Source organism: Pantherophis guttatus, chromosome 10, assembly GCF_059756535.1.
Source record: "Pantherophis guttatus breed Tessera chromosome 10, ASM5975653v1, whole genome shotgun sequence".
In the NCBI taxonomy this organism is placed as follows: domain Eukaryota; kingdom Metazoa; phylum Chordata; class Lepidosauria; order Squamata; family Colubridae; genus Pantherophis; species Pantherophis guttatus.
The window spans coordinates 25,341,183-25,366,520 of record NC_142072.1 but is presented as its reverse complement, the minus strand read 5'-3'; the positions used below and the strand labels follow the sequence as shown (position 1 = coordinate 25,366,520).

The 25,338-nt window shown below is 43.8% G+C and overlaps 1 protein-coding gene across 8 annotated transcripts in view; it reads left to right on the top strand.

The window, feature by feature from the left end:
- The window catches only part of ADGRB2 (adhesion G protein-coupled receptor B2), a 313,970-nt gene that overhangs the window by 58,317 nt on the left and 230,315 nt on the right, over window positions 1–25,338 (top strand). For all 8 annotated transcript variants that reach the window (XM_034413346.3, XM_060691413.2, XM_034413343.3 and 5 more), the window contains exon 2: window positions 19,738–20,563. In XM_034413346.3, coding sequence (XP_034269237.2) covers window positions 19,753–20,563 — 811 coding nt within the window. In that variant the 5' untranslated portion in view covers window positions 19,738–19,752. The remainder of the gene's footprint in view (window positions 1–19,737; window positions 20,564–25,338) is intronic.

The following is a 25,338-nucleotide window of genomic DNA, read 5'->3' as shown; positions in this document are numbered from 1 at the left end:
AACAAATATGAATAAATAGCAATAATTAGAAACACACATACAAACATACAATGTATTTTCTTTGAACAGAATATTTGGCCGGTTCACAAATTTAAACAGTGTTTAGTCATTTCAATTAAATTTACAATTTCTATATTTCCTTTTTGCCATATTTATTCCTCATCTATTTTTTTAAAAAAACAATATTAGCCTTCATCCTCATCTCTAATCTTAATCAAATTCAATTTTTCCCTTCTATTCTATATTATACCCCTTCCCATTGTCATCTATTTTTATATCCATCCTCACATTGGTTAATTATGTAATTATGTAATACAGTTGTTTAATACAAATTCAACATTTTAATATAAATCAATTAGTTATATAACTATCTTTTTTGTATATTAATCAATATGAACATGAATATTCCAATTATTTCCATGCAATCCAATTTCTTACAAATCAATTAATTATATTTACCAATAATGATAAACCAAATAATTTCCCCCATATATTCCTCCAAACCACAACTTAACCATTTCTGCTTTCAACACAATATACAATTAATAGTATCTCAATTATTACAATTCCCTAGTTAAATAGAGCTTTTTTTATTTTGTGTTTTAAAATCTTGAACTCTCCTCTTTTGCCCTAAATTTCCCATTGTTTGCACCTACCTTTTTTGGTGAGGAAAAAGAAAAGAAATCTGCTGCCTAACTTTCCAACGTTGCAGCAAACAAGCCAACAGCCTGTTTCACTTTCAGTTTCGTTTTGAGCTTGGTTTGCACAAGGAGAAAAAAAAATCTGCTCGAGCAATTTAGCAAGCAGCAAGAGCCCTGCGCAAAACAGCTGAGAGCAAATCATCTGAGAGTGGGGAAGCCGAGCTAATCAACGTGCTAATTAACCTACACGGAAGCTGTAAGGGGCTGTTTTTTCTATTTTTGCAGGCATGGGTCTACTCATTTGTTTTCTTTTAACACAGAACAGCTGTAGGGCGGCCCTTTGAAGCCCCGCAGCAAGAGTTTAAACAGTTTTTTTTCCTCTAGCCATCAGCTGGGACTCAGGAGGCAGAATGAAAAATCGGGACTTTTTTAAAACACCGCGGGACGCGGGACAAATTGCTAAAAATTGGGACTGTCCCGCCAAAAGCGGGACGTCTGGTCACCTTACTAATACTCCTTTGTCCTCCTATTCTTCCCACAAAAACAAGCCTGTGAGGTGAATTGGACTGAAAGACAGTGCCTGGTCCAAGGTCACCCAATAGGCTTTCATGCCCACCACAGTCTCCTGCTGATTGGCCCCAAATTACAGTCTTTCATACTTAAGGCAGGACTAGAATTCATAGTTTCCTGGTGTGATTGGCCCCAAATTATCCAGTTTTCCATGTCTAAGGCAGGACTAGAATTCACCGTCTCCTGGTGCGATTGGCCCAAAACTACCCAGTCTTTCATGCCTAAGGCCAGACTTTTCTTTTAAGAGGAATCCCTCCCTTGACCTCTCTATCACTTTCTGGTTTGTAGGAATCCACTTGGAGGGCTACAACTGGCTGTAATACATAGGAATCAAAGTTGGAGAAAACCTACCAAATGCTATGAATATGAACTGATGGTTTTGATTTTGAATTTTTGCAAACTGTTCCCATTTCCCAACCGGGGAGCTGAGTCTGGAAGAGAGATCTTCGAAACCCAAAGGAGGCTCCCTAGATGTTCATGCAAAGCTTCTTATATGTTTGCTCTTTCCGAGTCACAAAATATGCTTCGCGGTGTGTCTTTGAAAGCCCCTAAGCGATCAGCCACCAGGGATCTGAGAGTATGAAACAGTGTGCCCAGATGCATAAACTGACACAAAGTTCACTCTTTATTTATTATTCCCCCTATTGCCACAATTCATCTGGAATAAGAAAAAAACAACTATTGATTTGTCTCCTCTTTGACAGTTGCTCTACACTTACCTTTTATAGAAGCAAATTGGTTCGGGGATCAGTACAATGCTTGCAAATGCCTCCACTCAACTTGGTCCCTTATTCCTAATTGGTGAGCTCCTTCCTTCCTTCCTTCCTTCCTTCCTTCCTTCCTTCCTTCCTTCCTTCCTTCCTTCCTTCCTTCCTCCCTCCCTCCCTCCCTCCCTCCCTCCCTCCCTCCCTCCCTCCCTCTTCCCTCCCTCTATTCCTGTCTTCCTTCCTTCTTTCCCTCTGCTCCATCCTCTCCCCTTCCTTCCTTCCTTCCTTCCTTCCTTCCTTCCTTCCTTCCAACCAACCAACCAACCAACCAACCAACCAACCAACCAACCAACCAACTAACCAATTATCCAACTCCTTCTCTCCTCCCTCCCTCCCTCCATTCCTGTCTTCAATCCCATGGGAGTCATGGATACTGGATTTTGTATGTGTCCTGTAAATTAGTCCATGTTCTGCCCCAGCTACAGACCCCAAAGAACGCAGCACACACAAAGTCCGTACAAACCTTAGTTTACTAATTTAAATCAGTCTGTTCTGAACCAAGGCTGTTAATTTTTTTTATTTTTATTTTTATATGCCGCCCTTCTCCGGAGACTCAGGGCGGCTTACAATGCGTTAAGCAATAGCCTTCATGCTTTTGTATATTTTATACAAAGTCAGCTTATTGCCCCCACAAACCGGGTCCTCATTTTACCCACCTTAGAAAGGATGGAAGGCTGAGTCGACCTTGAGCCTGGTGAGAATTGAACTCGCAGTAATTGCAGGCAGCTGGATGTTAAATGCTGCCTTAGTAGGAGGCATTAGCCTCCTACGCCACTCAGGCTCTGTTAATGAATTTAAATTCATTAACAGCCGACAAGAAATCCAAACAATAATAACTGTGATTTTACTGTGGTTGGCAGAATGCCCAGAAGCAATTTGCAGGAAACTGAGAAGAAGAAACAAAATCCAAACACAAAGGAATGTGAACAAGTTGTCTCCTGCAAATTGCCTGTCATCTCCTTCCTTAAATAGGCTAGAGGAGTGGCCAATTAGCCCCAAGCCTTACTCTCGAGGAGACCTCCTCCTGAGGAGCCACTCCTGCCTTTTAACAGCTCTGCGCGCTCGTGCATCGAGAAGAGGCTCCTCCTCTTTTTCCTCTTCATTTATAGGAGCTTCTGGAGGTTCTGAAGGCCCTGGCCGAATCCCCGTCTCTGGCACCACATCTTCTCCAGCCTCCTCATTGTTTGACTCAAGTGCCAGCTGCACAGGCTGCTGGTGCAGCACCACACCAGCCTCCTCGCTGTCGGAATCAGCTACCAGCTGCATAGGCCACTGACGGGCCACAACACCCCATTTGTGGTCCAGTGATTACAAAACTAGGGATCCTTGGAGCTCTTTGAGCTTGCTTGTTTTCTTGCAGATGTTTTATTATCCTAACTCAGGGAACTGTGACCTTAAACACTCAAAGAGCCATTTGGACCCGTTTCCCACAGAAAAGAAAACACCGGGAGCCACAAAACCCTTCCCGTGCCTGACTATTTCTTGAGCGGCCACAGAACTAGCACATGTAGTTGAATGAAACGTTCTGTTTTCTTCTGAAATTGGCCTGCTGGGGGTTGAAAAGCTCCATAAATTGCATGCCGGTGGGTGTTGCACAGTGGTGGTTGTGACGCATATTTTGAGTGACAGGGAGCTGCAGCAGAGGGGTGAAAGAGCCACATGTGGCTCCAGAGCTGCAGGTTGCTGACCCCTGTCCTAACTAGATAACATCATCTGATGTTACCTGGTTAGAGTAGTTAAACATCTGCAAGAAAACAGGTAAGCTCAGAGAGCACCAAGGACCTTCATTTCAACCCTGAGCTACAAATATTATTCTTTATTGATTCCAAAATTGTTGGCCCTTGATTTACACTTTTGCCCAATCAAAGGTTACAAACAGTCAAAAAGACAGGAGAGCTTTAGTCGTATGTAGTAAATACGTTGCTTGTTTTTTTGAAGAAAGAATTCGATGAATATTATTTTACTTTCAATTATGTGTACAGAAGTTGATGGTTTAAGCAGCATCCAGCAGTGCTACTTAAATTTGAAGAGAAGGAATTGGTGCATTGGAAAGGAGAGGCCAAGCATTTGGTATTCCTGCCATGATAGGCAGTCTCACATTCAGTTTTTACTTAGTTCATAGTGTTGTTAGTAGCGTATCAGCTTCCAAAGTCTCCTGCCTTGCACACTTTAGAGAAAAGTGCTGGATATAAGTCTGGCAATGTCTATGGGAACAATTATTATTTTTTCTCTGGCAACTGGAACCAAAGGACTGCAAGTTCTGAACTTCTACCCAGGTATTCCTCTGAAAATCCAGTAGAATCGAGCAGTAAATCTCTTCTCGTATTGCAGCCGTTCAAGATGCCAATAGAAGAAGGTTTCTTTAAGTTTAAATGCAAGCAAGTCCATAAATACAAGCAGGTTGCATTTCAAGCACACCCTTAGAAAGCCAGCATCTCTGGCAGAAGATTGCCTGAACTTTGCAATCTAGAAAGTTTGCTGGTATAGGGTGCTAGAGGAGCGTGCTCCATTTCAATTTCATTTATGGCACGTGGAATTTCTCCACGTGGACATTACAAATTCAGTGAGCCTTCCCAAATTTTAGAAGTTGTAATCTCGGTGCTGCTTGGGGACATGAGGTTGAAGAAAGCTTCAAAAGAACAACTTCCAGTGAAGCAATACAGGCAGTTCTCAATTTACAACCATTCATTCAGTGACCAGTTACAAAGGCCCTGAAAAAGTGACTTATAACTAATGACTGATCCTTGCACTTACAACCATCGTAGCCATCCCCCATGGTCATGTGATTAAAATTCAGGCACCTGGCAACCGGCATGTATGTATGACAGTTGCACTTTGTCAGCGAAAAACGGGCCATGCGGAGGCCTCTAATCCAGAAATGTATAACTTCACTGTTCAGGACTATAAGCAGCATCTAGAAGTCTTTCTAACTCTTTTTCCAATTATAATTTTAATGCTTCAGAAATGAAAAAGCAATCAATACATCCATGGAGATAAATGCTGTGAACTTTATTTCATTTTAACTAATTTAAAAACAAATAACTGAAATCAGATTTCATTTTTATCCTGTTTTCACACATCTAGTGGGGAGAATGGGTGGCCCCCTGGCCTGTCATTCAAAGATCAAGTGTGGTTTTCTATTCCCTCTTTTCTACCCAAAAAAAAAAAAAAATCCATATCCTTGTTTTAGTCTAAAGGAACACGATCAGCTAATTTCAGAGGAGCATCCTGGTTACTTGCTAAATCAAAAAAGAAGCTCTTCATTTATTCCAGGATTGCTGATTATATTTTACACATTTTTAATTTATTTAATTAGTGAGTTTCCCTTGTAGACTTAGTCCCATATCTGCACCAGTCTAGCTCTCAATCACATTTAACTCTTTGACTTAAATATTATTAGTATTAAAAGTAATCTTAATTGCTTTGGCTCATTGCTGGTTTAAAATAAATTTTCTCTCCAAAATATTCCTCTAAATTTTGTCTGGTCTTGGCAGTCTTGAATAGAAGACAGTTAGTAAAAAAAAATTCATATTCCACAATACCCAGTACCTGGCATTCTGTACCCTTTAACTCTTGATTGTTTGCAATTTGACAAATTCAGATTCCATAGCTTTTTGCTTAAAGTTAACATGGGAGATGATTAGTCATAAGTTTATTTTGTCAAGCATATATAAGATAACAGGTAAAAGTATAAACATAATTTGAATACATTAAAAGAGTAAGAGTAAAAAGGAATATTAGGACAGGGATGGAAGGCACGCTGGTGCACTTATGCACGCCCCTTACAGACCTCTTAGGAATGGGGTGAGGTCAACAGTAGACAGTCTAAGATTAAAGTTTTGGGGGTTTGGGGAAGAAACCACAGAGTCAGGTAGTGCATTCCAGGCATTGACCACTCTGTTACTGAAGTCATATTTTCTGCAATCGAGTTTGGAGCGGTTTACCTTGAGTTTGTATCTATTATTTGCTTGTGTATTGTTGTGGTTGAAGCTGAAATAGTCAGCTTCTTGCCAAGTAATCAACTTGAAGCTTTGAATTAAAAAAGATAATTACAACATGGGCAGCATTTTCTTCTTTACTTTACTTTTGATGCTCCTTCCAATTAATAGATGTCTGAGACCAGTTGTGAGATTCAAGTAATTTAACAACCGGTTCTCTACCCTAATAATTTCTTCCAACAACCAGTTTGCCAAACTGCTCAAAAAGTTAACAACCGGTTCTCCCGAAATGGTGCGAACTGGCTGAATCCCACCACTGTCTGAGACTAGTCATTATGATGTCCTATCAATAATGCAAATGAGATTATGTCCATAGCTCCCTTTCCCTTCCTTTAGGAACACCCATGTACCACAAAATTAGTACATGGGTGTTCCTAAAGGGTGATCAGTGATACATAATCCTCAATTTATGAGCCCAATTGTGATCAGAATTTCCATTGCTAAGCAAGGCAGTTGTTAAATGAATTGCACCAATTTTACCACCCCAGTTGTTAAGTGAATCACATGGTTGTTTAAGCAAATTCGGCTTTCCCCAAATTTGACTTTGCTTGTTGGAAGCTGGCAAGATTGCAGATTGCAATCACATCACCTCTGTATCCCCATGCTGGTTGCCAAGGGCCCATATTTTGATCACATGAGCGTGGGGACGTTGTGATGGTCGTAAACATGAGGACTGAGCATAAGTCACCTTTTTCAATGCTGTTGTAACTTCAAACAATCACTAAATGAATGGTTGTAAGATGAGGGCTACCTGAACTGCCTTTCGTGTGTCTGAAGCAATACTTCCAAAATATTTAGAACCACACAGAATCAGGGGTGCCCAAACTTGGCAGCTTTAAGACTGGCGGACTTCAACTCACAGAATTTGCATAGCTGTCTGGAGAATTCTGGGAGTTGAAGTCTGCCAGTCTTAAAGCTGCCAAGTTTAAAGACCTCTGGAATAGATGTGTTGTGGTCCGCCCGCAGCCTGTGGACCTGGCAGCAGCGTCGGACAGTGAGGAGGCTGTGGAGGACAATGGGCCAGTCCTGGAGTCAGGGGAAGGCCCGGACGAGGACTCTGTGTCGGAGTCACAGAGGGGTCAGGGCCATCTGGGAATTATGCGCAGACTCCGGAGCCTCCAGAGGCAGACAGCAGAGAGGCAGAGGAACAGGAGGAGCCTGTTCCTAGTGCACGCATGCGAAGACCTGCCAGAAGACAAGAACAGCTGAAGCAAAAAGGACAACTCGGGAGTAAGGCCAGAAGATGATTGGCCACTCCCATAAGGCTTAAAAGAGCAGCAACGAGCCATTGGATTCTTTGTAGAAAAGCAACGTTGATTCCAGTATTTCTTGTCAGCGTCTCTTGAACTTTGTGGGGTTTTTGCTAAGAAAAGCCTTTGGCAGGTTGCCAAAGACATCAAAGGTTGGTGATAAGGCCAAAGGATTTTTTTTTTTTTTTTGGACTAAAGCTGAGAATGAATTAATTCTCAGCTGTTTTAATAAAATAAGTTTGTTCAGGACTGAATTGTGTTTGGTAATCAGTACGTGGGCCTCGGTCACAACAAGATGATATAGTCTTCACTTTCTCATGCTGAATCTGATGCTGTTATGAGGTGTTTGGAAGACATTGAAATAATCTTTCGGTTAATTCAAAAATGTCTTTTTCAGACATCCAGGTTGTCTCCAAGGTGTGTTTTTTTTAAAGGCAGCCTGAGTGTTTTCTCCTTGAGGAAGAAGAAGAAAACATTTTGCTTCTCATCTAAGAAGCTTCATCAGTTGGGATGGCAGGGAGGGGGATGGAAGCAAAGGTTTTGATAAGGCACTGATTAGTACGTATCCTTCTCTCCCCCCCACCCCCCACCCCACCCCGGCCATCACAACTGATGAAGCTTCTTGGATGAGAAGTGAAATGTTTTCTTCTTCTTCAAGGAAAAAAACAGTCCAATTGTCTTTGAATTATTTCAAAGGTGCTTTTATAAAAGATATTTCATGGAGAAATGTTGGATGCCTATATCTAAAGAATGCATAACTGATGAAGCTTCTTGGATGAGAAGCGAAATGTTTTCTTCTTCCTCAAAAAAAAAACAACCTGTCCAATTGTCTTTTATAAAAGCACCTTTGAAATAATTCAAAGATCTTTCATGGAGAAATGTTGGATGCCTGTATCTAAAGAATGCATCTGTTTAATTGAAGAATATACTGAAGAAAAGATGTAGTGTAGGAAAAGGTTCTTGGTTGGGATCAGAGATGGGATTCAGCAGGTTCTGACCAGTTCTGGAGAACCGGTAGTGGAAATTTTGAGTAGTTCGGAGAACCAGTAGTAAAGATTCTGACTGGCCCCGCCCCCATCTATTTTCTGCCTCCCGAGTCTCAGCTGATCGGGTGGAAATGGGGATTTTGTTGTAACCTTCCCCTGGATTGGGGTGGGAATGGAGATTTTGCAGTATCCTTCCCCTGCCACGCCCACCAAGCCACACCCACAGAACCAGTAATAAAAAAATTGAAACCCACTGCTGGTTGGGTTTCCGCTGGTGAGGACATCCTCTTGACAGCAGCACAAGGATGAAACGGGTGAGTCATTTTGGACATGCTTCTGACATTTTCCAGCCATTAAAATAATTCCAAGGGCTGTTTGAAAAATCAGCTTAGCGTTGATAAAATTGAATCTCTAAACTGAATCAGCTTTTTGAAGTGGATTGATAGTGCAGGTAGAATTAAATCAGATCTCTTGGAATTGATTGTGTGATTTGAAGGCCTTTTGCAATGAGATTCCACCCCCCCCCCCAAGATTGATTCAGGGTCCTGATTTAATCGACCCCTCACACTTGATTTTCAAAATCAAATTGATGCCTGAAATCAACTCACTCCTTTGAATCAAATTGACAGGGAGATCTGAATCACCTCGTAATTTGTCTATAACTATACAATTAGAAAGGGATGGCAATTGTAGAGGGAACGGAAGCACAGTAAGCAGCGAGGTGATTTTTTCAGAAGCGAATTGCCATTGCCATCCTCCCAGAGCTGAGACAGAGAGATTGGCACAAAATTTCCCAGCTGATTTATGAGCCTATGGTGCAATGGTGAAATTCAAATTGTTTTACTACCAGTTCTGTGGGTGTGGCTTGGTGGGTGTGGGTGTGGCTTGGTGGGCATGGCAGGGAAAGGATACTGCAAAATCTCTATTCCCACTCCACTCCAGGGGAAGGATCAGTGGTGGGATTCAGCCAGTTCGCACCACTTTGGGAGAACCGGTTGTTAAATTTCTGAACAGTTTGGTGAACTGGTTGTTGGAAAAAATCATTAGGGCAGAGAACCGGTTGTTAAATTCATTGAATCCCACCACTGGGAAGGATACTGGAAAATCCCCATTCCCTCCCCACTCCTGGGGGAAGGATATTGTAAAATCTCCATTCCCACCCCACTCCAGGGGAAGGATACTGCAAAATCCCCATTCTCACTCCACTCTGGGCCAGCCAGAGGTGGTATTTGCTGGTTCTCCGAACTACTCAAAATTTCCGCTACCGGTTCTCCAGAACCTGTCAGAACGTGTTGGATTTCACCCCTGCTACGATGGGATTAGAACTCATGGTCTCCCAGTTTCTAGCCTGATGCTTTCACCATGGGATAACCCCATAAATCATGGCCACATGAGCTTCAGGCACTACATATGGCCATAAATGGCCCAGAGTCACCTTCTACTGGAGATAGGTGAATAAAAATGCAATAAGCAAGCAAGTTAAGTAAAGCCAGTTGCTTAGCATCCAAAATGTGGTGACATCAGAACTTCAAATCTGGATCATAAGTTCCTTTTGGGGGGTTTGTCATAACTTCAAATTGTGGCTTAGTGACTAGCCATAAATGGAGAACTATTTGTAGTTAAACAAGCTGCAACCCCAGCCATCAAACTCTTAGAAGTTTCTTATTAGTAGGTATTCCCCTTTTACATTCATTCATACATACATATTCCCTTTCTCACACCTCGTTTAGTATGTGTAGGCGTGCATAAGTACCTATATATGTACCTATATATATATACAGTATGTGCATATATACATGTATGTATACACACATGAACACACCAGGGGTGAAATCCAGTAGGTTCTGACAGGTTCTGGAGAACAGGTAGCAGAAATTTTGAGCAGTTCAGAGAACCGACAAATACCACCTCTGGCTGGCCCCAGAGTGGGCTGGGAATGGAGATTTTGCAATATCCTTCTCCTGGAGTGCGGTGGGAATGGAGATTTTGCAATATCCTTCCCCTGCCACACCCACCAAGCCAAGCTCACAGAACTGGTAGTAAAAAAATTTGGATTTCACCACTGAAACACACTCATCTATATGGGAGACACTTATTTAAAAAAGTGAGATCATAGCAAAAGGGACGGGACTCAGCTGCCTCCTGTCCAATCACTCAGGCTGTGAATTGTTCTCATCTCCGTACTGCATAATCGCGTCATCTGCATAAGTATGTTCTGCGTTTTGTATCCCCCAGTCCCTGGTCACACAATACTAAGCAAGATTTTGGGAACTTGCCTATATATAGGGTTGGGGTTGGGAAGCCCCCCCTCCTTGCACCAGTGAGTGTTTTATTTTGTTGAGATTTATGAACATACATTTGAAAATCGGAATGAATTTAAAAGCAATTTCAGTAAGTATCAACCCACAACTAAATTGTATCATTAAACGAGTTGTCACAGCAGCAATAAACCTGCTATTTGTTGGGAAAGGAAGTGGCTTGTATAAGAAGGGCAATTGTAGATTCTCGGCAAAATCTTTTTTTTCAGCTGGACATACAAAGATGCTTAGAAATTCAGATTTCCCAGAATGAATCTTGACAGACAGCGTCCCACAGTTATCAGAATCACTGATTGTGACCTACTACACAGCTTGTGTGAAGCCATGGCTGTTTAACCACAGCTGGTTCGTCAACTGCAATTAATTGTGTTCCAGCAACACATAAAAATATAAATTTCCAGCTTTTTCTTTTAATCTGGACCATTTCATTCTCCTGAAAACCACTTAAGCACTTTTATTGTAGATGACGGCTGATGAAAGTTACATTTGTATAGGAAAGGAGTAATAAAAACGGAAGTGTTTCTAGTTATTTATTGTGTTCGTCCATAAAACATTTCACTGATCACAGCAAATTTACCTGCATTATAGTAAATTATGTGAATATGGCATGGAAGATCATAATAATAACAATCACAGATTTTTCCCCCACTGCAGAACTCTTGAGGTCCCTAAAGCCCAGATTCAGAGCCTCTCATAAATCATGGTATAGAAGTCATGATTTAGAAGTTTTGCAAAATGAGCTAAACCGCTAATGAAATTATTTTGGGTTTTACATCTCCTCTGATCTCACCTTTAGGTCAAGTGAGATTCCCAATGTCATCTCCATGAGCTTAGAATTCGGATGACCCCCTGCAATCCTTTTCAGTGACCCGCATCTCTTCCCACCATCCTTTGCAACCTGATATGTTGCTTCAGTTGAAGGCTCTGTCCTTCTGGATGATTTGTGTTTCCTTGTTGCCTGAGGGTTGTTAATTGTTCTGAAGTCTGGCTCTGGTTAACGAGACTGTCAAAGCTCTTTGACCCCAGGGCCAAAGTCAAGATGTTAATTAAAGCCCCTCCTTCTTCTGGAAGAAAACAGTAAAAGTCTGGATCGAAATACAGGAGCGACAGTCACCTTGTGTCCTTGAAGGAACCCACAACTGTATTCTCTGCACGGAGAGGGGGAAGCTGGGGATGAACCTGGCGGCACAATTAGGAATCTCCCCAGCCAGGTCCTCTGTGCAATTTCTGCTGCTCTCCGAAATGCGAATGAGGTGGCGGAAGCAAGGCAGGGCAGCCATTGTGACAAGGAGAGGGTGTAAGCCGTGACCTGGTGCTCTCTGGGTCTGGTTGGCCTTTGCCCCCAGCATTCTCAGCCCAGAGGTGGGAATTGTAGCCCTTCCATTTCTGAAAGGGGTCAGGCTGGAGAAAAACAAACGTTTGATTTGTGAGATGTTTGACAACTTCGGCAACGGTCCCAGTTTAACCTCTTTTTAAACACTGTTGAAAGGTTTTCTTGGCAAGCCAACAATGATCCAGAGGATTTAATTTAGGAGGGTGGCTCTCTTAACACCCCCAATTGAGCCTGGGGCCCTTTTATAGGTCCATAGCATCCCCCACACTACTTTTTTTTGGGGGGGGACAGGAAGGGAACTTGGACCCTGATTGCTCTTATCTACCCTTTGTACATGACCTATCTGGGATGTTGAAACCATAAAGAAGAAGCTCTTAGCACATGCTCAGAAGCACTTTTCCTTTTGTGGTAGCTGAATTGGGGGATTTTGTGCCTCCATCTCTTCTGGATTGGGGATTGTAGTTTCCAGTTTTCTTATAAAGGGTACATCTGAGGATACCCAGTGGACATCAGATTGGGCAAGGTAGCTGGTTTACAATAATCCTTGACTAACAACCATTTGTTTAGTGACCATTCCCATCCCCAAGTTCACAAGACCAATATTCTGATGGCAGCTGGCATTTGTGATGGTTGCAGCATCCTGGGAGGGTCACTTGATCACCATTTGTGACGTTCCCAGCTGGCTTCCCACAAGTAAAGTTAGTGGCAGAAGCCAGAGTTCCTTAATGACCATGTGATTGACTTAACACCTTTAGTCAGAGGTGGTATTCAGCCAGCTCAGACCAGTTCAGGAGAACCTGTAGCGGAAATTTTGATTAGTTCGGAGAACTGGCAAATACCACTTCTGGTTGGCCCCGCCATGCCCCACCCCACCCCGCCCTATATATCTTGCCTTTGCCACATGGCCCCGCTAATATCTACACCTCCATGCTCTGTTCACCAAAGGTAAGCATGTTGTCCGCTCGCCCTTTTCCTCGGGTTGGGGGCCAGGGACACGCCATTCCCCCACTCCAGCCTCTTCCTGCATGCTGCCACCCCCCTCTGGCCTCAAAGTATGCCCCCCTGGACCAAAGCAATTTATTTATGCCCCCTTTTCTTTCTTTTTCTTGTTCCCCTTGTATCTCACAGCCCCTTTTCCCCACTGGCTTTCCTTCCCTTAATTTCTTCTTTTTTCTTCTCTTCTTTGTACCTTAACAACAATGGATCTCAATTGTGGTCATAGTTGACCCAAAGTCTGCCTTAGAAATATGTCGTATTGTTATGGATCAGGAGTTTCCTCCCAGACTAATTCAATGAATGACAGTGATATTCTCATAAAAGAGAAGTTCTTCCAAACCATCCCATTTATATCATATCCTTCAGGAAGCTTAAAAGCAGCTGTGGCCTGTAGCTTATGGTATCCTACCACTGGATATGGGGGCTATACATATTTCTGTTTAATAAAGGCTGATAGTCTCAACTTCCATGGCTTTCTCCAGTATCTGCAGTAGCTTTTGCAGGATCCAATCTGAATTGGTCACCAGGGACCAGAAGTTTGTTCTTACAACCTTTCGGACTCGTGCTGGAGCCCATCTTCAGGAAACTTCTCAATCTGCAGCATCTGCACACCGGGCACACATTCTATGTGTATTATTGATGTGGTGCCTGGTTGTGTGTGGCTTTTAGTTATTGATTGGGGTGTTGTTGGCCAGCTGTTAGTTCTTGATTGTTGTTTCCTTTTGCTGCTGTGCCCTCCCCTCCTAGGTATCTGGTAAGCTGGTGGTAAACCAGCACTCCTTTTGACTGACAAGGGGCCATCAACACCTCAATCAACAACTAAAAGCCACACACCACAGGTACCACATAATGTTCTGCCCCAGCTATGGACCCCAAAGAATGCAGCACCCGCAAAGTCCGTTCAAACCTTAATTTACTGAATAAACCAATCTTTTACAACAACGGCTGTTAATTAATTGCATTAACAGCCACCAAGAATTCAAAGAATAATAACTGAAAATTTACTATGGTTGGCAGAATGCCCAGAAGCAATTTGCAGGAAGCTGATAAGATAAGCAAGACAAGACACAAAGGTATGTGAACGAAGTTGTTCCCTGCAAATTGCTTCAGTCGGCGTTCCTCCTTAAATAGGCTAAGAGAGTGGCCAATTAGCCACAAGCCTTACTCTCGAGGAGACCTCCTCCTGAGGAGCCACTCCTGCCTTTTGGCAGCTCTGCGCACCCGTGCATCGAGAAGAGGCTCCTCCTCTTCATCCTCTTCACTTAAGGGAGCTTCTGGAGGTTCTGAGGGCCCTGGCTGAATCCCCGCCTCTGGCACCACATCTTCTCCAGCCTCCTCGTTGTCTGATTTGAGTGCCAGCTGCACAGACTGCTAGCGCAGCACCACACCAGCCTCCTCGCTGTCGGAATCAGCTACTAGCTGCACAGGCCATGTATGGGCCACAACACATAAGTACTACACCTAGTATAGCCCAGTGCATACATTCTGGAGATTGAGAAGTTCCCTAAGGTTGGGCTCCAGCACAAGTCCAAAAGCTCGGAAGAACAAACCTGTGGTCCTACTGACCGGCTCAGATTGGATCCTGCAACATTATCCCTGGACACGTATATTTGCCTTCATTTGCGCACTAGCTTTTGTTTTACTCGCACCCTTTTCTCCAGCCATCTGAAGTTGTTCCCAGCTGCATTTTCAGAGCTGCCAAGAAAAAAAAAAAAAACACACACACACACACAATGCATGGAGCTCTTTGAGGAACAGCCCTGCTGTTCCTCAAAGAGCAATCAACCAATGGAACAGAAGTTGCCTTCGGAAGTTGTGGGAGCTTCATTCCTGGAAGCTTTCAAGAAGAGACTGGATTGCCATCTGTCAAAAATGGTATAGGGTCTGCTGGACAGGGGGTGGGGGTTGGACTAGATGACCTACAAGGTCCTTTCCAACTCTGTTAATCTATACCTGTATCTAACTTTGATTTGGAGATAGTTCCGTCCTACTTAGCCCTAATGTCGGCAAATGTCCTGAGTCAGGCAGGAAATGTTGTTCTGCTGTGAAAATGTGCAAGCTTTGTTTCCCTCCTCCTCTCTTTCTCCTTGTTTATTTTCCTATCTATATGCAGATCTTTCCAGGTAGCTCTGTTTGTGAGAGTGGCTCATTTGTCTTAGTGTCAGGGGCTGCCTTCCTGGCTCTGGAGAGAGATGGGGAGAGGACGGGTTGGTGGGACACTGGAACAGATCTGCGTAGGAGATGTTTTCCATGCTCTCTAGCCATATTGCATTTTCAGCCCCCAGCCGTGTATGACAGCCACTGACAGCCTGTGACAGCTCATCAGGACTCAGAAAGTCCCTGTAGGCCAACACCTGCCACCGTCCCCAGTTGCAACCAGCTTGGCTTTCCAAACGGCAAGGGGAGGGCGTTAGCTTTTCTTTCTTTCTTTTTTTTTTTTATTCCTGTGACTTGCTTTACAAAAATGCACAAAAGCGGCATCCTTCAGTTCTTGATAGTGAGCCTGCTTGGATTAGAAGCCTGAGAAAGAACTGGTCCACCAAGCAAAAGGCAATCATCAGAACTGGGAACTAACAGCCTTTTGAAAAAAAAATCTATCATGGTTGTGGACCAAGAGGGTCTCAAATAATCCTGTCAATGATCCCATCTCTTCCCAAAAATGCTTCCCCCCACCCCACCCCCAAACACAGGGGTGAAATCCAGCAGCTTCTGACAGGTTCTGGAGAACCGGTAGCGGAAATTTGGAGTAGTTTGGAGAACCGGCAAATACCACCTCTGGCTAGCCTCAGAGTCAGGAGGGAATGGAGATTTTGCAATATCGTTCCCCCAGGAGTGGGGAGGGAATGGGGATTTTGCAGTATCCTTCCCCTGGAGTGGGGAGGGAATGGGGATTTTGCAGTATCCTTTCCCTGCCATGCCCACCAAGCCCGCCAAGCCACGCTCACAGAACCGGTAGTAAAAAAAAATTGGATTTCACCACTACCACAACAGGACTATCTTGGTTTTTTTCCTTGAAAATGTTTTCAAGGAAGAAACCAAGAAAGTCCACTTGCTTTTCGAAAAGCACCTTTGGGATAACCATGACCTGGATGATTGAGAATGTCCATAGTCATCCCAACTCTTCCTTCTTTCTTCCTGGAAAATCTAGTCTAATCTTTCGTTCTTGGGTCTCGTTTAATTGATCAGCACCTCCAGCTGCTGATCTCATTTGTTTGGTGGCATAATCCAGGTCAACATCTGTTGGAGGAGACTTATGATGTGGCTCTAGATTTATTTTCTGGCATGGTGACATCCTTGTTCACTTATCCTTTGAAGGAGATTGGATATAACGGCGCAGGGTGGGCCATAATCCAGTTCTCCAAGAGATTTCCCTATAAGTACAAGTTTTTCTGTCAGCTGATAGTGTGTACAATAGCTGGTAGGCAGCAGCCACCAAAAAAACAGTGGACAAGCCTCATGATGCCATTAGTGCATGTTGAAAACACTTTCAGCCCTTCAGCTAAAGCTATGTTTTTCAAGCTTGGCAACTTTAAGCTGCATGGATGTCAATTCCCAGAATTCTCCATCCAGCATTCTGGAAATTGACATCTGTGTTATCTTAATGTCGCCAAGCTTGAAAAGCATTGAGCTAAAGCCTGAAACCACAAAAAATGGCATTTTTGATAAAGAAAAAATGCCATAAATAAAAAAAGGGCTAAGATTCTTCATTTTATAAGACAGTTTTAGCCGGTGTCTCGGAATTTGTTCTATTTCTTTCCCTGGTTACAGGATTCCTTGTACAGCTGGCAATTCTGCTGGGTTTCCACTCCCTTGTCAGGTTGGAAAATTGCCCAGTTCTTCAACTGTGTATCCTGTGGGGTTTACGAGGCCAAGGCCGGACTCTTTATGACTCTATAAACAGCACTTACCCGTGTCCAGGATGTTTGTGCTTAACGGCTTGGTAGATTAAAAAGAAAATGTGGCATGCAGGATTGGTGGGTGAAAATCTGAGCTTCAAGAAAGTCAAGCTTCTGCTGCTTTAAGAAGTATACTGCTTTTTAAAGAACTCGAAGGCAATAGATTTTCTCCCAGTCGGTTGAAATTCCTACCCTGCAGCAGTGGTGAAATCTGAACCGGTTTGCTGCAGTGGTGAAATCTCAACCAGTTTACTACCGGTTCGCTGGCTACTACATGCACCAAATGCGATGTGTGCGCACACAGTGCATGCCAAAAGGAGGCATGCGGTAAGTAGAACAGTGCACGGGGGGGGGGGTGATCAGCTGTGGCACGCAATCTTTTTTTTTTCTTTTAAAAGCATTTTTTCTACAACCTCTTCGGCCGAAGAGGTTGTAGAAAAAATGCTTTTAAAAGCCTCTGATGATCCTAGCTGAGCCGCGTGATCATCAGAGGCTTTTTTTTTTACCTTTTAAAAGCATTTTTTCTACAACCTCTTTGGCCAAAAAAATGCTTTTAAAAGTAAAAAAAAAAAGCCTCTGATGATCGCGCGGCTCAGCTAGGATCATCAGAGGCTTTTAAAAGCATTTTTTCTACAACCTCTTCAGCCAAAGAGGTTATAGAAAAAATGGTTTTAAAGGGAAAAAAAAAAGTTGGCCACGCCCACTCAGTCATATTACCCCACCACCACCAAGCCACGCCCACAGAACCAATAGTGACAAATTTTACATTTCACCACTGTTACAACCATTTGTTTAGCAACTGTTCAAAGTTACAACAGCACTGAAAACACTGGGATCAGAGATCAGTCTTCGCACTTATGACTGTTGCAGCAGCCACATGATCACATGAAAAAAAAAATGCACACTTGGCATCTGGCGAGTATTAATGACAGTTGCAGAGTCTCGGGATCCTGTGATTGCCACTTGCAATCTTCCTAGCTGGCTTCCAGCAAAGTCAATGAGAGAAGCCAGATTCGTTTTAACGATCATACAATTCACTTAATCATTGCAGTGATTTGCTTCTCCACCATGGCAAAAAAAATCATCATAAAATCGGCCATGACCAGGGGTGAAATGCTCCCGGTTCGGAGCATTTAGGTAGTGATGGCGGCGGGCAGTTCGGAGAACCGGTAGCAAAAATCCCTGCCCCCGCCCCCCATGCCCAGCTGAGCCGGGCGATCATCAGAGGCTTTTTTTCTTTTAAATGCCTTTTTTTCCCTTTAAATGGCTCTGACGATCCAAGCTCTGACGATCCCAGCTGAGTTGCCTGATTTTTAAAAACCCTCTGACGATCAGGCAACTCAGCTGGGATCATCAGAGCCTTTTGAAAGCATTTTTTTACATGGTTTTACATGTAAAAGTGGTTTTAAAAGTAAAAAAAAAATTGGCCATGCCCAATCACATTACCGGCCACACACACTAAGCCACGCCCACAGAACCAGTAGTAACAAATTTTAGATTTCACCACTGGCCCTGACTCACTTAACAACCACCTTGCTTAGCAAACAGAAATTCTGATCTCTATTGTGGTTGTAAGTCGAGGATTGCCTGCATTTCTAACACGGTTCTTCTTTAGACGGAGAAGTTCCAATTCTTCCATCTCCTCCTTGTTTTCAGTGGTGGCCCACAATCCCATCCAAAACTGTACTGTATGACTTTTACCTGAATGTAGGTATCTTCTCTTGCTCAGAACCAGGTATGCCAGTTGTTATTTCAACCCCTCTGGGCATAATCTCTATACAGTATCTGTATCAGTGTTTGAGGTGGGGCGGGGAAAGAATTGGGCAAATTCATTGGTCATAGATCTGAACTTCTCCGGGAGCTGAGATCTATAGAAGTCCTGGTTGGTCAGAAGGCACTTCTGCATTGCTTCCATGTTAGGGCCATCCTCAGGTTTTGATAACAAAAGTCAAGTTGTTGGCTGCAACCGGGTGATTGAAGATCTTCACTTTTTTATGTGCACAAGTGGGTTCTATTTACCTTTACTACCGGTTCGCAACGGGATCACAGAAGCTTCTGCGCATGCGCAGATTGCCGATGATGACATCCGGGGCAGTGGGCAGGGCCTCCCACTGGTATTACTACCGGTTCGAACTGGGGGCAACTGAATCACTGTGCACAAGTATGATGAATGTCACAGGGAGAGGTTCAGTCACACCCTCATGGCGTATTTTGTTTTGGCTTATTTTTTTACTGTCATGGAAGCCTTATGGATCGAGCAGCGAGATCATTGAAAGAATGAAATTGTATGTGTTGTTAAGAGCTGGGTGTGGAACTGTCCTTTGGGAAAACCAAGTCAGCCTTAACTTTCTTTATCTCTTAAAGAAAGCAAGTTGGGAGGAAGAAGGAAGAAGAGGGGCCCTGGAAAGGAAAGGCATTGCTGAGTCTAATGTTCATGTCAAAAATGTCATGCTTTGCCTGTGGATCTCCAAACACCTCTAGACCTGATCTGTCTTGTTTCTGCCATGGGATCCTTTGGTCTAGATTTGTAATGAAAACAGAATGTCTAAGCCAAGCCAATGTCCAAGGTTCAAGAGATTCCTCCTTCTCCTCCCCCTTCCCCTCCTGCCCCTCCCCCACCTCCTCTTCCCCTCCCCTCCTCCCCTTCCCCCTCCCCTCCTCCTCTCCCTCCTCCCCTTCCCCCTCCCTTCCTCCTCCCCCTCCCTCCTCCCAGAATTAAAAATAGAGGTAACATTCTGATTTTTTAAATGCACATTTTAAAAGGCTTTGTTGACTCCATTACATAGGAGGAAGTATTAGATATGTTTGCCATCTTGAGATGCTGTATTTATAAAGTAATAAAGGCAGGATAAAAATCTAATAAGCAAAATAAATACCCAAGTCCTGCCTTTACACCTTGATTTGTACCAAGGAAACACAGATCCTGCTGCGGCTTCTCCCCATCCGCTGGCGTAACCGTTTTCTCTCTTTTCTCTCCTGAAGGGCAAATGTCATAGGATGAACCCTGCTGGACCATTCTTACTGTCTGTGATATCGTGTCTGGTGTGGCTCTCCTGGGGCTTTGATCCGGCTCCAAGCGCTTGCTCGGCCTTGGCCTCTGGGGTCCTCTACGGATCCTTTTCCTTGAAGGACCTCTTCCCCACCGTCTCCACCGGCTGCTCATGGACCCTGGAGAATCCGGATCCAACCAAATACTCTCTGTATCTCAAGTTCAACCGGGAGGAGCAAGTCTGCACCCACTACTCGCCCATGGTGCTTCCGCTGGACCATTACCTCTCCAATGATACCTGCAACCAGCCCAGAGCGACCGCCCTGCCCCAGGAGGGGAGAGAGGAAGAGGAGGAGGAGGAGGAGGAGGAAGTAGGCTTGGAGCTTTGCCAAGGCGGAGGCCCCTTTGCCTTCTTTCACTTCGACAAGAACTTTGTGCAGCTCTGCCTGGCGGAGGAGCCCGAGGCAGCCAGCCGCTTGCTGCCCCCCGAAGCCGTGGAGTTCCGCTTTGTCGAAGTTCTCTTGATCAACAACAACAATTCCAGCCAGTTCACTTGCAGCGTCCTCTGCCGGTGGTTGGAGGACTGCCTTCGGTTGGGTGCCAGTCAGCCCTGCAGTCTCTCACAAACGGGCTGCACCTGCCAGACGCCGCGGACTCTGCCGGCTCCTCCCGTGGTCAACCAGACGCTTTCCAATGCCCTGACGCCCCCTGCGGCCACCACTACCACCACCAGCAGCAGCAGCAGCAGAAACAACTGCTGCATGACCCAATTGCATTCTGGGAATGCGAATGATGTATATTCTCCGGAGATTAAGCACGGTAAGGGCAGGTGGAGATGAAGGGGTTGGTTGACTTTCTGCAATGGCCATTTGGCTGTTGTGAGGACTACAGGTAGTCCTCAGTTTACAACTGAGCCCGAAATTTATGTTGTTAAGTGAGAAATTTGTTAAGTGAGTCCCCCTCCCCCATGTTACATCTTTTCTTGCCACCTTTGTTAAGTGAATCACCAGAGTTGTTAAATTAGTCACATGGTGGTTAAGCGAATCTGGCTTCCCCGTTGATGTTGCTTGTCAGAAGGTCGCAAAGCATGACCCCCCCGGGCCACTGCAACTGTCATAAATGCAAACCATTTGTTGAGCATCCAAATGTAAATTTGTACTAGCAAGAGCCTTGATAGTACAGTGGTCTACGCACCCTGTTATTAACACAGCTGCTTGCAATTTACTGCTGGTTCGAATCTCTCCAAGGCTCAAGGTTGACTCAGCCTTCCATCCTTTCTAAGGTAGGTTAAATGAGGACCCAGTTTGTGGGGGCAATAAGCTTTGTATAAATATACAAAAGTATGAAGGCTATTGCTTAACACATTGTAAGCCGCCCTGAGTCTCCGGAGAAGGGCGGCATATAAATCAAATTAAATATATATACATATATATATATGTGTGTGTGTGTGTGTGTATATATATATATATATATATATATATATATATATATATATATATATATATATATATATATATATATATATATATATATATACATACACACACACACACACACACACACACACACACACACATATATATATATATATATATATATATATATATATATATATATATACACATATATATATATATATATGATCATAGGGAGGCTGCAATAGTCATCAGTGTGAAAATGGTTGTAAGTCACTTTTTTCAGTGTTGTTGTAACTTTGAATGGTCAGTAAATGGACTTTTGTAAGTTGAGGACTATCTGTATTCCTGGCAAACGTTGCTGGCTAAATATTTCAATGCAGAGGTTTCCTTTGGATCAATGTTTCTCAACCTTGGTAGCTTGAAAATGGGTGGACTTCAACTCCCAGAATCCCCCAGCCAGCGTTGCTGGCTGGGGGATTCTGGGAGTTGAAGTCCACCCATCTTCAAGCTTCCAAGGTTGAGAAACACTGCTTTGGATGAAGAGCACATTTCATTAGTATGATTAATTTTTCATGGAAACCATGCGAGGTTGGTGTCACCTTTTACAAAAAGAACTTACTCTACTGGGTAGTTCTCTCCTCTCTTTTTCCTTTTGGAGCTTTCTCTGCTTTCTGCTTCTCATATTGTTTGGTCTTGTCTTCAACCAGCTCTTTTGCTGCTTTATTTATTCATTGGTTTGATTTATATGCCGCCCTTCTCCGGAGACTCAGGGCGGCTTACAATGCATTAAGCAATAGCTTTCATACTTTTGTATATACATGCTTAGTAGGGCTTTTGCCCCCCCACCCCCCCAAGCGGTGTTCTTTTTTATACAAAGTCAGCTTATTGCCCCCACAATCCGGGTCCTCATTTTACCTACCTCGAAAGGATGGAAGGCTGAGTCAACCTTGAGCCTGGCGAGATTCGAACCTGCAGTAATTGCAGGCAGCTGGTGCTACTTAACAGCACTTTAGTCTGCTGCGCCACCAAGGCTCTTTCTTCTCCCTAGACCAGATTTCACCAATTTTGCATTCTAAAAAAAACAATATGGATTGGATTCTTCTTCTTGTATCCTCTTTTCTCTCTCTTTTCCTTTCCCTTCACCCTCCCGGCGTTAACATTTATTTTTCTAAAGACCTTGAACTTTATCTCGAATGCTATCAAATGCTGAAACACCATATCTGGGGTATGAGAAGAGAGCCACATGTAGCTTTTAAACTATTTGTGCCAAAATTTGAGTGGGGAACAAGCTGATTTGTATTTTGTTGTGTTCATTTTCATTTCACAAACTGTTGCGCAAATCAGGAACAGGGCTTTACTTTGAGAAGATGTTTTGTGATCGGGAGCTCCAAAGTGAATAAAAGTGCACCTATTAGGCTAGTGTGTATCTGTGCGTATATGACAATAACTGTACATCTCCACCCCGGACCACCCCAACTATGCCCTTGAAGTGATGTCCCGGTGCCTGGAGGCCGTACGGATCTGGATGGGGAGGAACAGGCTCAGGCTCAACCCATCCAAGACTGAGTGGCTGTGGTTTCCGATGTCCCAATATAGTCAGCTGGCACCATCGCTGACTATTGGGGGCGAATCATTGGCCCCCACGGAAAGGGCTCGCAACTTGGGCGTCCTCCTGGATTCACGGCTGTCTCTAGAAGAGCACTTGACGGCCGTGACCGGGAGGATTTTTCATCAGGTTTGCCTGATTTGCCAGTTGCGTCCCTTTCTAGATCGGGACTCCCTACACACGGTCACTCATGCCCTCGTCACCTCTCGTCTGGACTATTGTAACGCTCTCTACATGGGGCTCCCCTTGAGGTGCACTCGGAGGCTCCAACTGGTGCAGAGTGCGGCCACGCGGGTGGTTATGGGAGCGGCGTGGAGCTCCCATGTAACACCTCTCCTGCGCGAGCTGCACTGGCTCCCGGTGGTCTTCCGAGTGCGCTTCAAGGTTCTGGTTACCACCTTTAAAGCGCTCCATGGCTTAGGACCTGGTTATTTACGGGACCACCTGCTACCACCAATAGCCTCCCACCGACCAGTACGCTCCCATAGAGAGGGGCTCCTCCGGGTGCCGTCGGCCAAACAATGTCGACTGGCGGCCCCCAGGGGGAGAGCCTTCTCTGTGGGGGCAGCTACAGTCTGGAACGAGCTCCCCCTGGAGATACGGAGGATCCCGGATCTGCGCACCTTCCGCCGCACGCTTAAAACGTTTTTATTCCATTAAGCTGGCCTGGCCTAAATCTTCTCCTTTTTAAAATTTTAAAATTTAAATTTTAAATACTAATTTTAATTTGTTTAATTATGGGATATTTTAAAATTGAGCCAAATTGTTTAATCTGTTTTAACTTATTTTAAATTTTGTATTCTTGTGTTTTATCCTTTGGCTGTTCACCGCCCTGAGTCCTTCGGGAGAAGGGCGGTATAGAAATCTAATAAAATAAAATAAAATAAAATAAAATAAAATAACACAGAATTTCTTTGTAAAAGGCATCTATGAGCAATGCATGCGTTTGATAGATGCATATACACATACACTTATTTAAAGTTGCCAACATCTGTGAGATCAGGGGTGGGTTTCAAAACCTGTTGCTACTGGTTTGCTCGTGAGCGTGATCGCGCTCGAGCGTGACGCTTCAGTGCATGCGCAGAAGCTTCTGGGTGGGTGGGCGGAGCCTTCCGCCCAGGGGTGAAATGTAAAATTTGTTACTACCGGTTCTGTGGGCGTGGCTTGGTGGGGGGGGTAATGTGACTGGGTGGGTGTGGCCAACTTTTTTTTTTTTAACTTTTCAAAGCATTTTTTCTAATGTTTTGAAAAGCCTCTCTGCTGATCAGGCAACTCAGCTGGGATCATCAGAGTCTTTTCAAAGCATCTCTTTTACCACCTCTTCGGCCAAGAGGTTGCAGAAAAAATGCTTTGAAAAGCCTCTGATGATCCCAGCTGAGCCGCGCGATCATCAGAGGCTTTTTTTTTTTACTTTTAAAAGCATTTTTTCGTTGGAAGAGGTTGTAAAAAAAAAAAGCTTCTGATGATCGTGCGGCTCAGCTGGGCATGGGAGGGGGGGGATGCAGGGATTTTTGCTACCAGTTCTCCGAACCACCCGCCGTCATCGCTACCGGATTGGGCAATCTGGTCCAAACCGGGAGCATTTCACCCCTGCTTCCGCCGCCGCTGCTACCAGTTCGCCCAGTCCAGGGCGAACCAGAAGCAACTCACCACTGTGTGAGATGTAGTTGGAATCAATTATAAAGAACTGAGAAACAAAGAAATAGATTGTGGTTCAGGTTCAGGTAGTTCTCAACTTTTGACTATAACTGAGATTGCAATTGCAGTCATACGTCATTGCAGTTGTTAAGCGGGTCATCATGTAATGAGACTCGACATTACAACCAGTTTTTTACAGTACTTGTTAAGTGAACACAGTGGTCATTAAGCAAATCCATTTTACCCCATGGACATTTTTTTTTTTTTGCTTAAAACCGGAAGTATGCACTAGAAACTGACAAAGAAAAAAAAAACAACACAGAAAATCATGGTCATGTGACTCCAAGACATTGCAAACATCTGTAAAAATAGGCCAGTTGTCAAGGGCCCAAAGTGCAATTATGCGACATGTCTGTTATAACTTAAACATTGGGATCCTTTTGGAGGGTCCATCATAATTTCAAATGGTCACTAAGTGACTGGTTGTAACTTGAGGATTATCTGTACAACTACAAAGATATCCATCCTCCCTTCAGCCTAACTTGCCGTCTGGAGCTGCTTTGCTTTCTGCTTCTCTTGGTCATTGACTGATGAAGTAACAAAACTTTGGATGAGTAAAAAAACATCTCTGATTAACAAACTTTGGTTCAGTTGCCATGATTTAACCTTTTTTAGATATTTTTGGCCTGGATAATTGAGTTTTCATTGACATATTTCAATGCATTTTGGGGGGAAAACCCTGTAGTTGGTGTAGCAAGAGTTAGGATATTCCAGTGACTCTCTGACTCCCTGTCTAACTATTTTTTTAAATTTTGACTGATGAGGTTACTTGAATGAGTAATGAAATGTATCAGATTAACAAACTTTGCTTCAGTTGCCATGATTTTTAGACACTTCTTTTGCTGTTTTCCTCTCTCAAGTTTTATCAGATT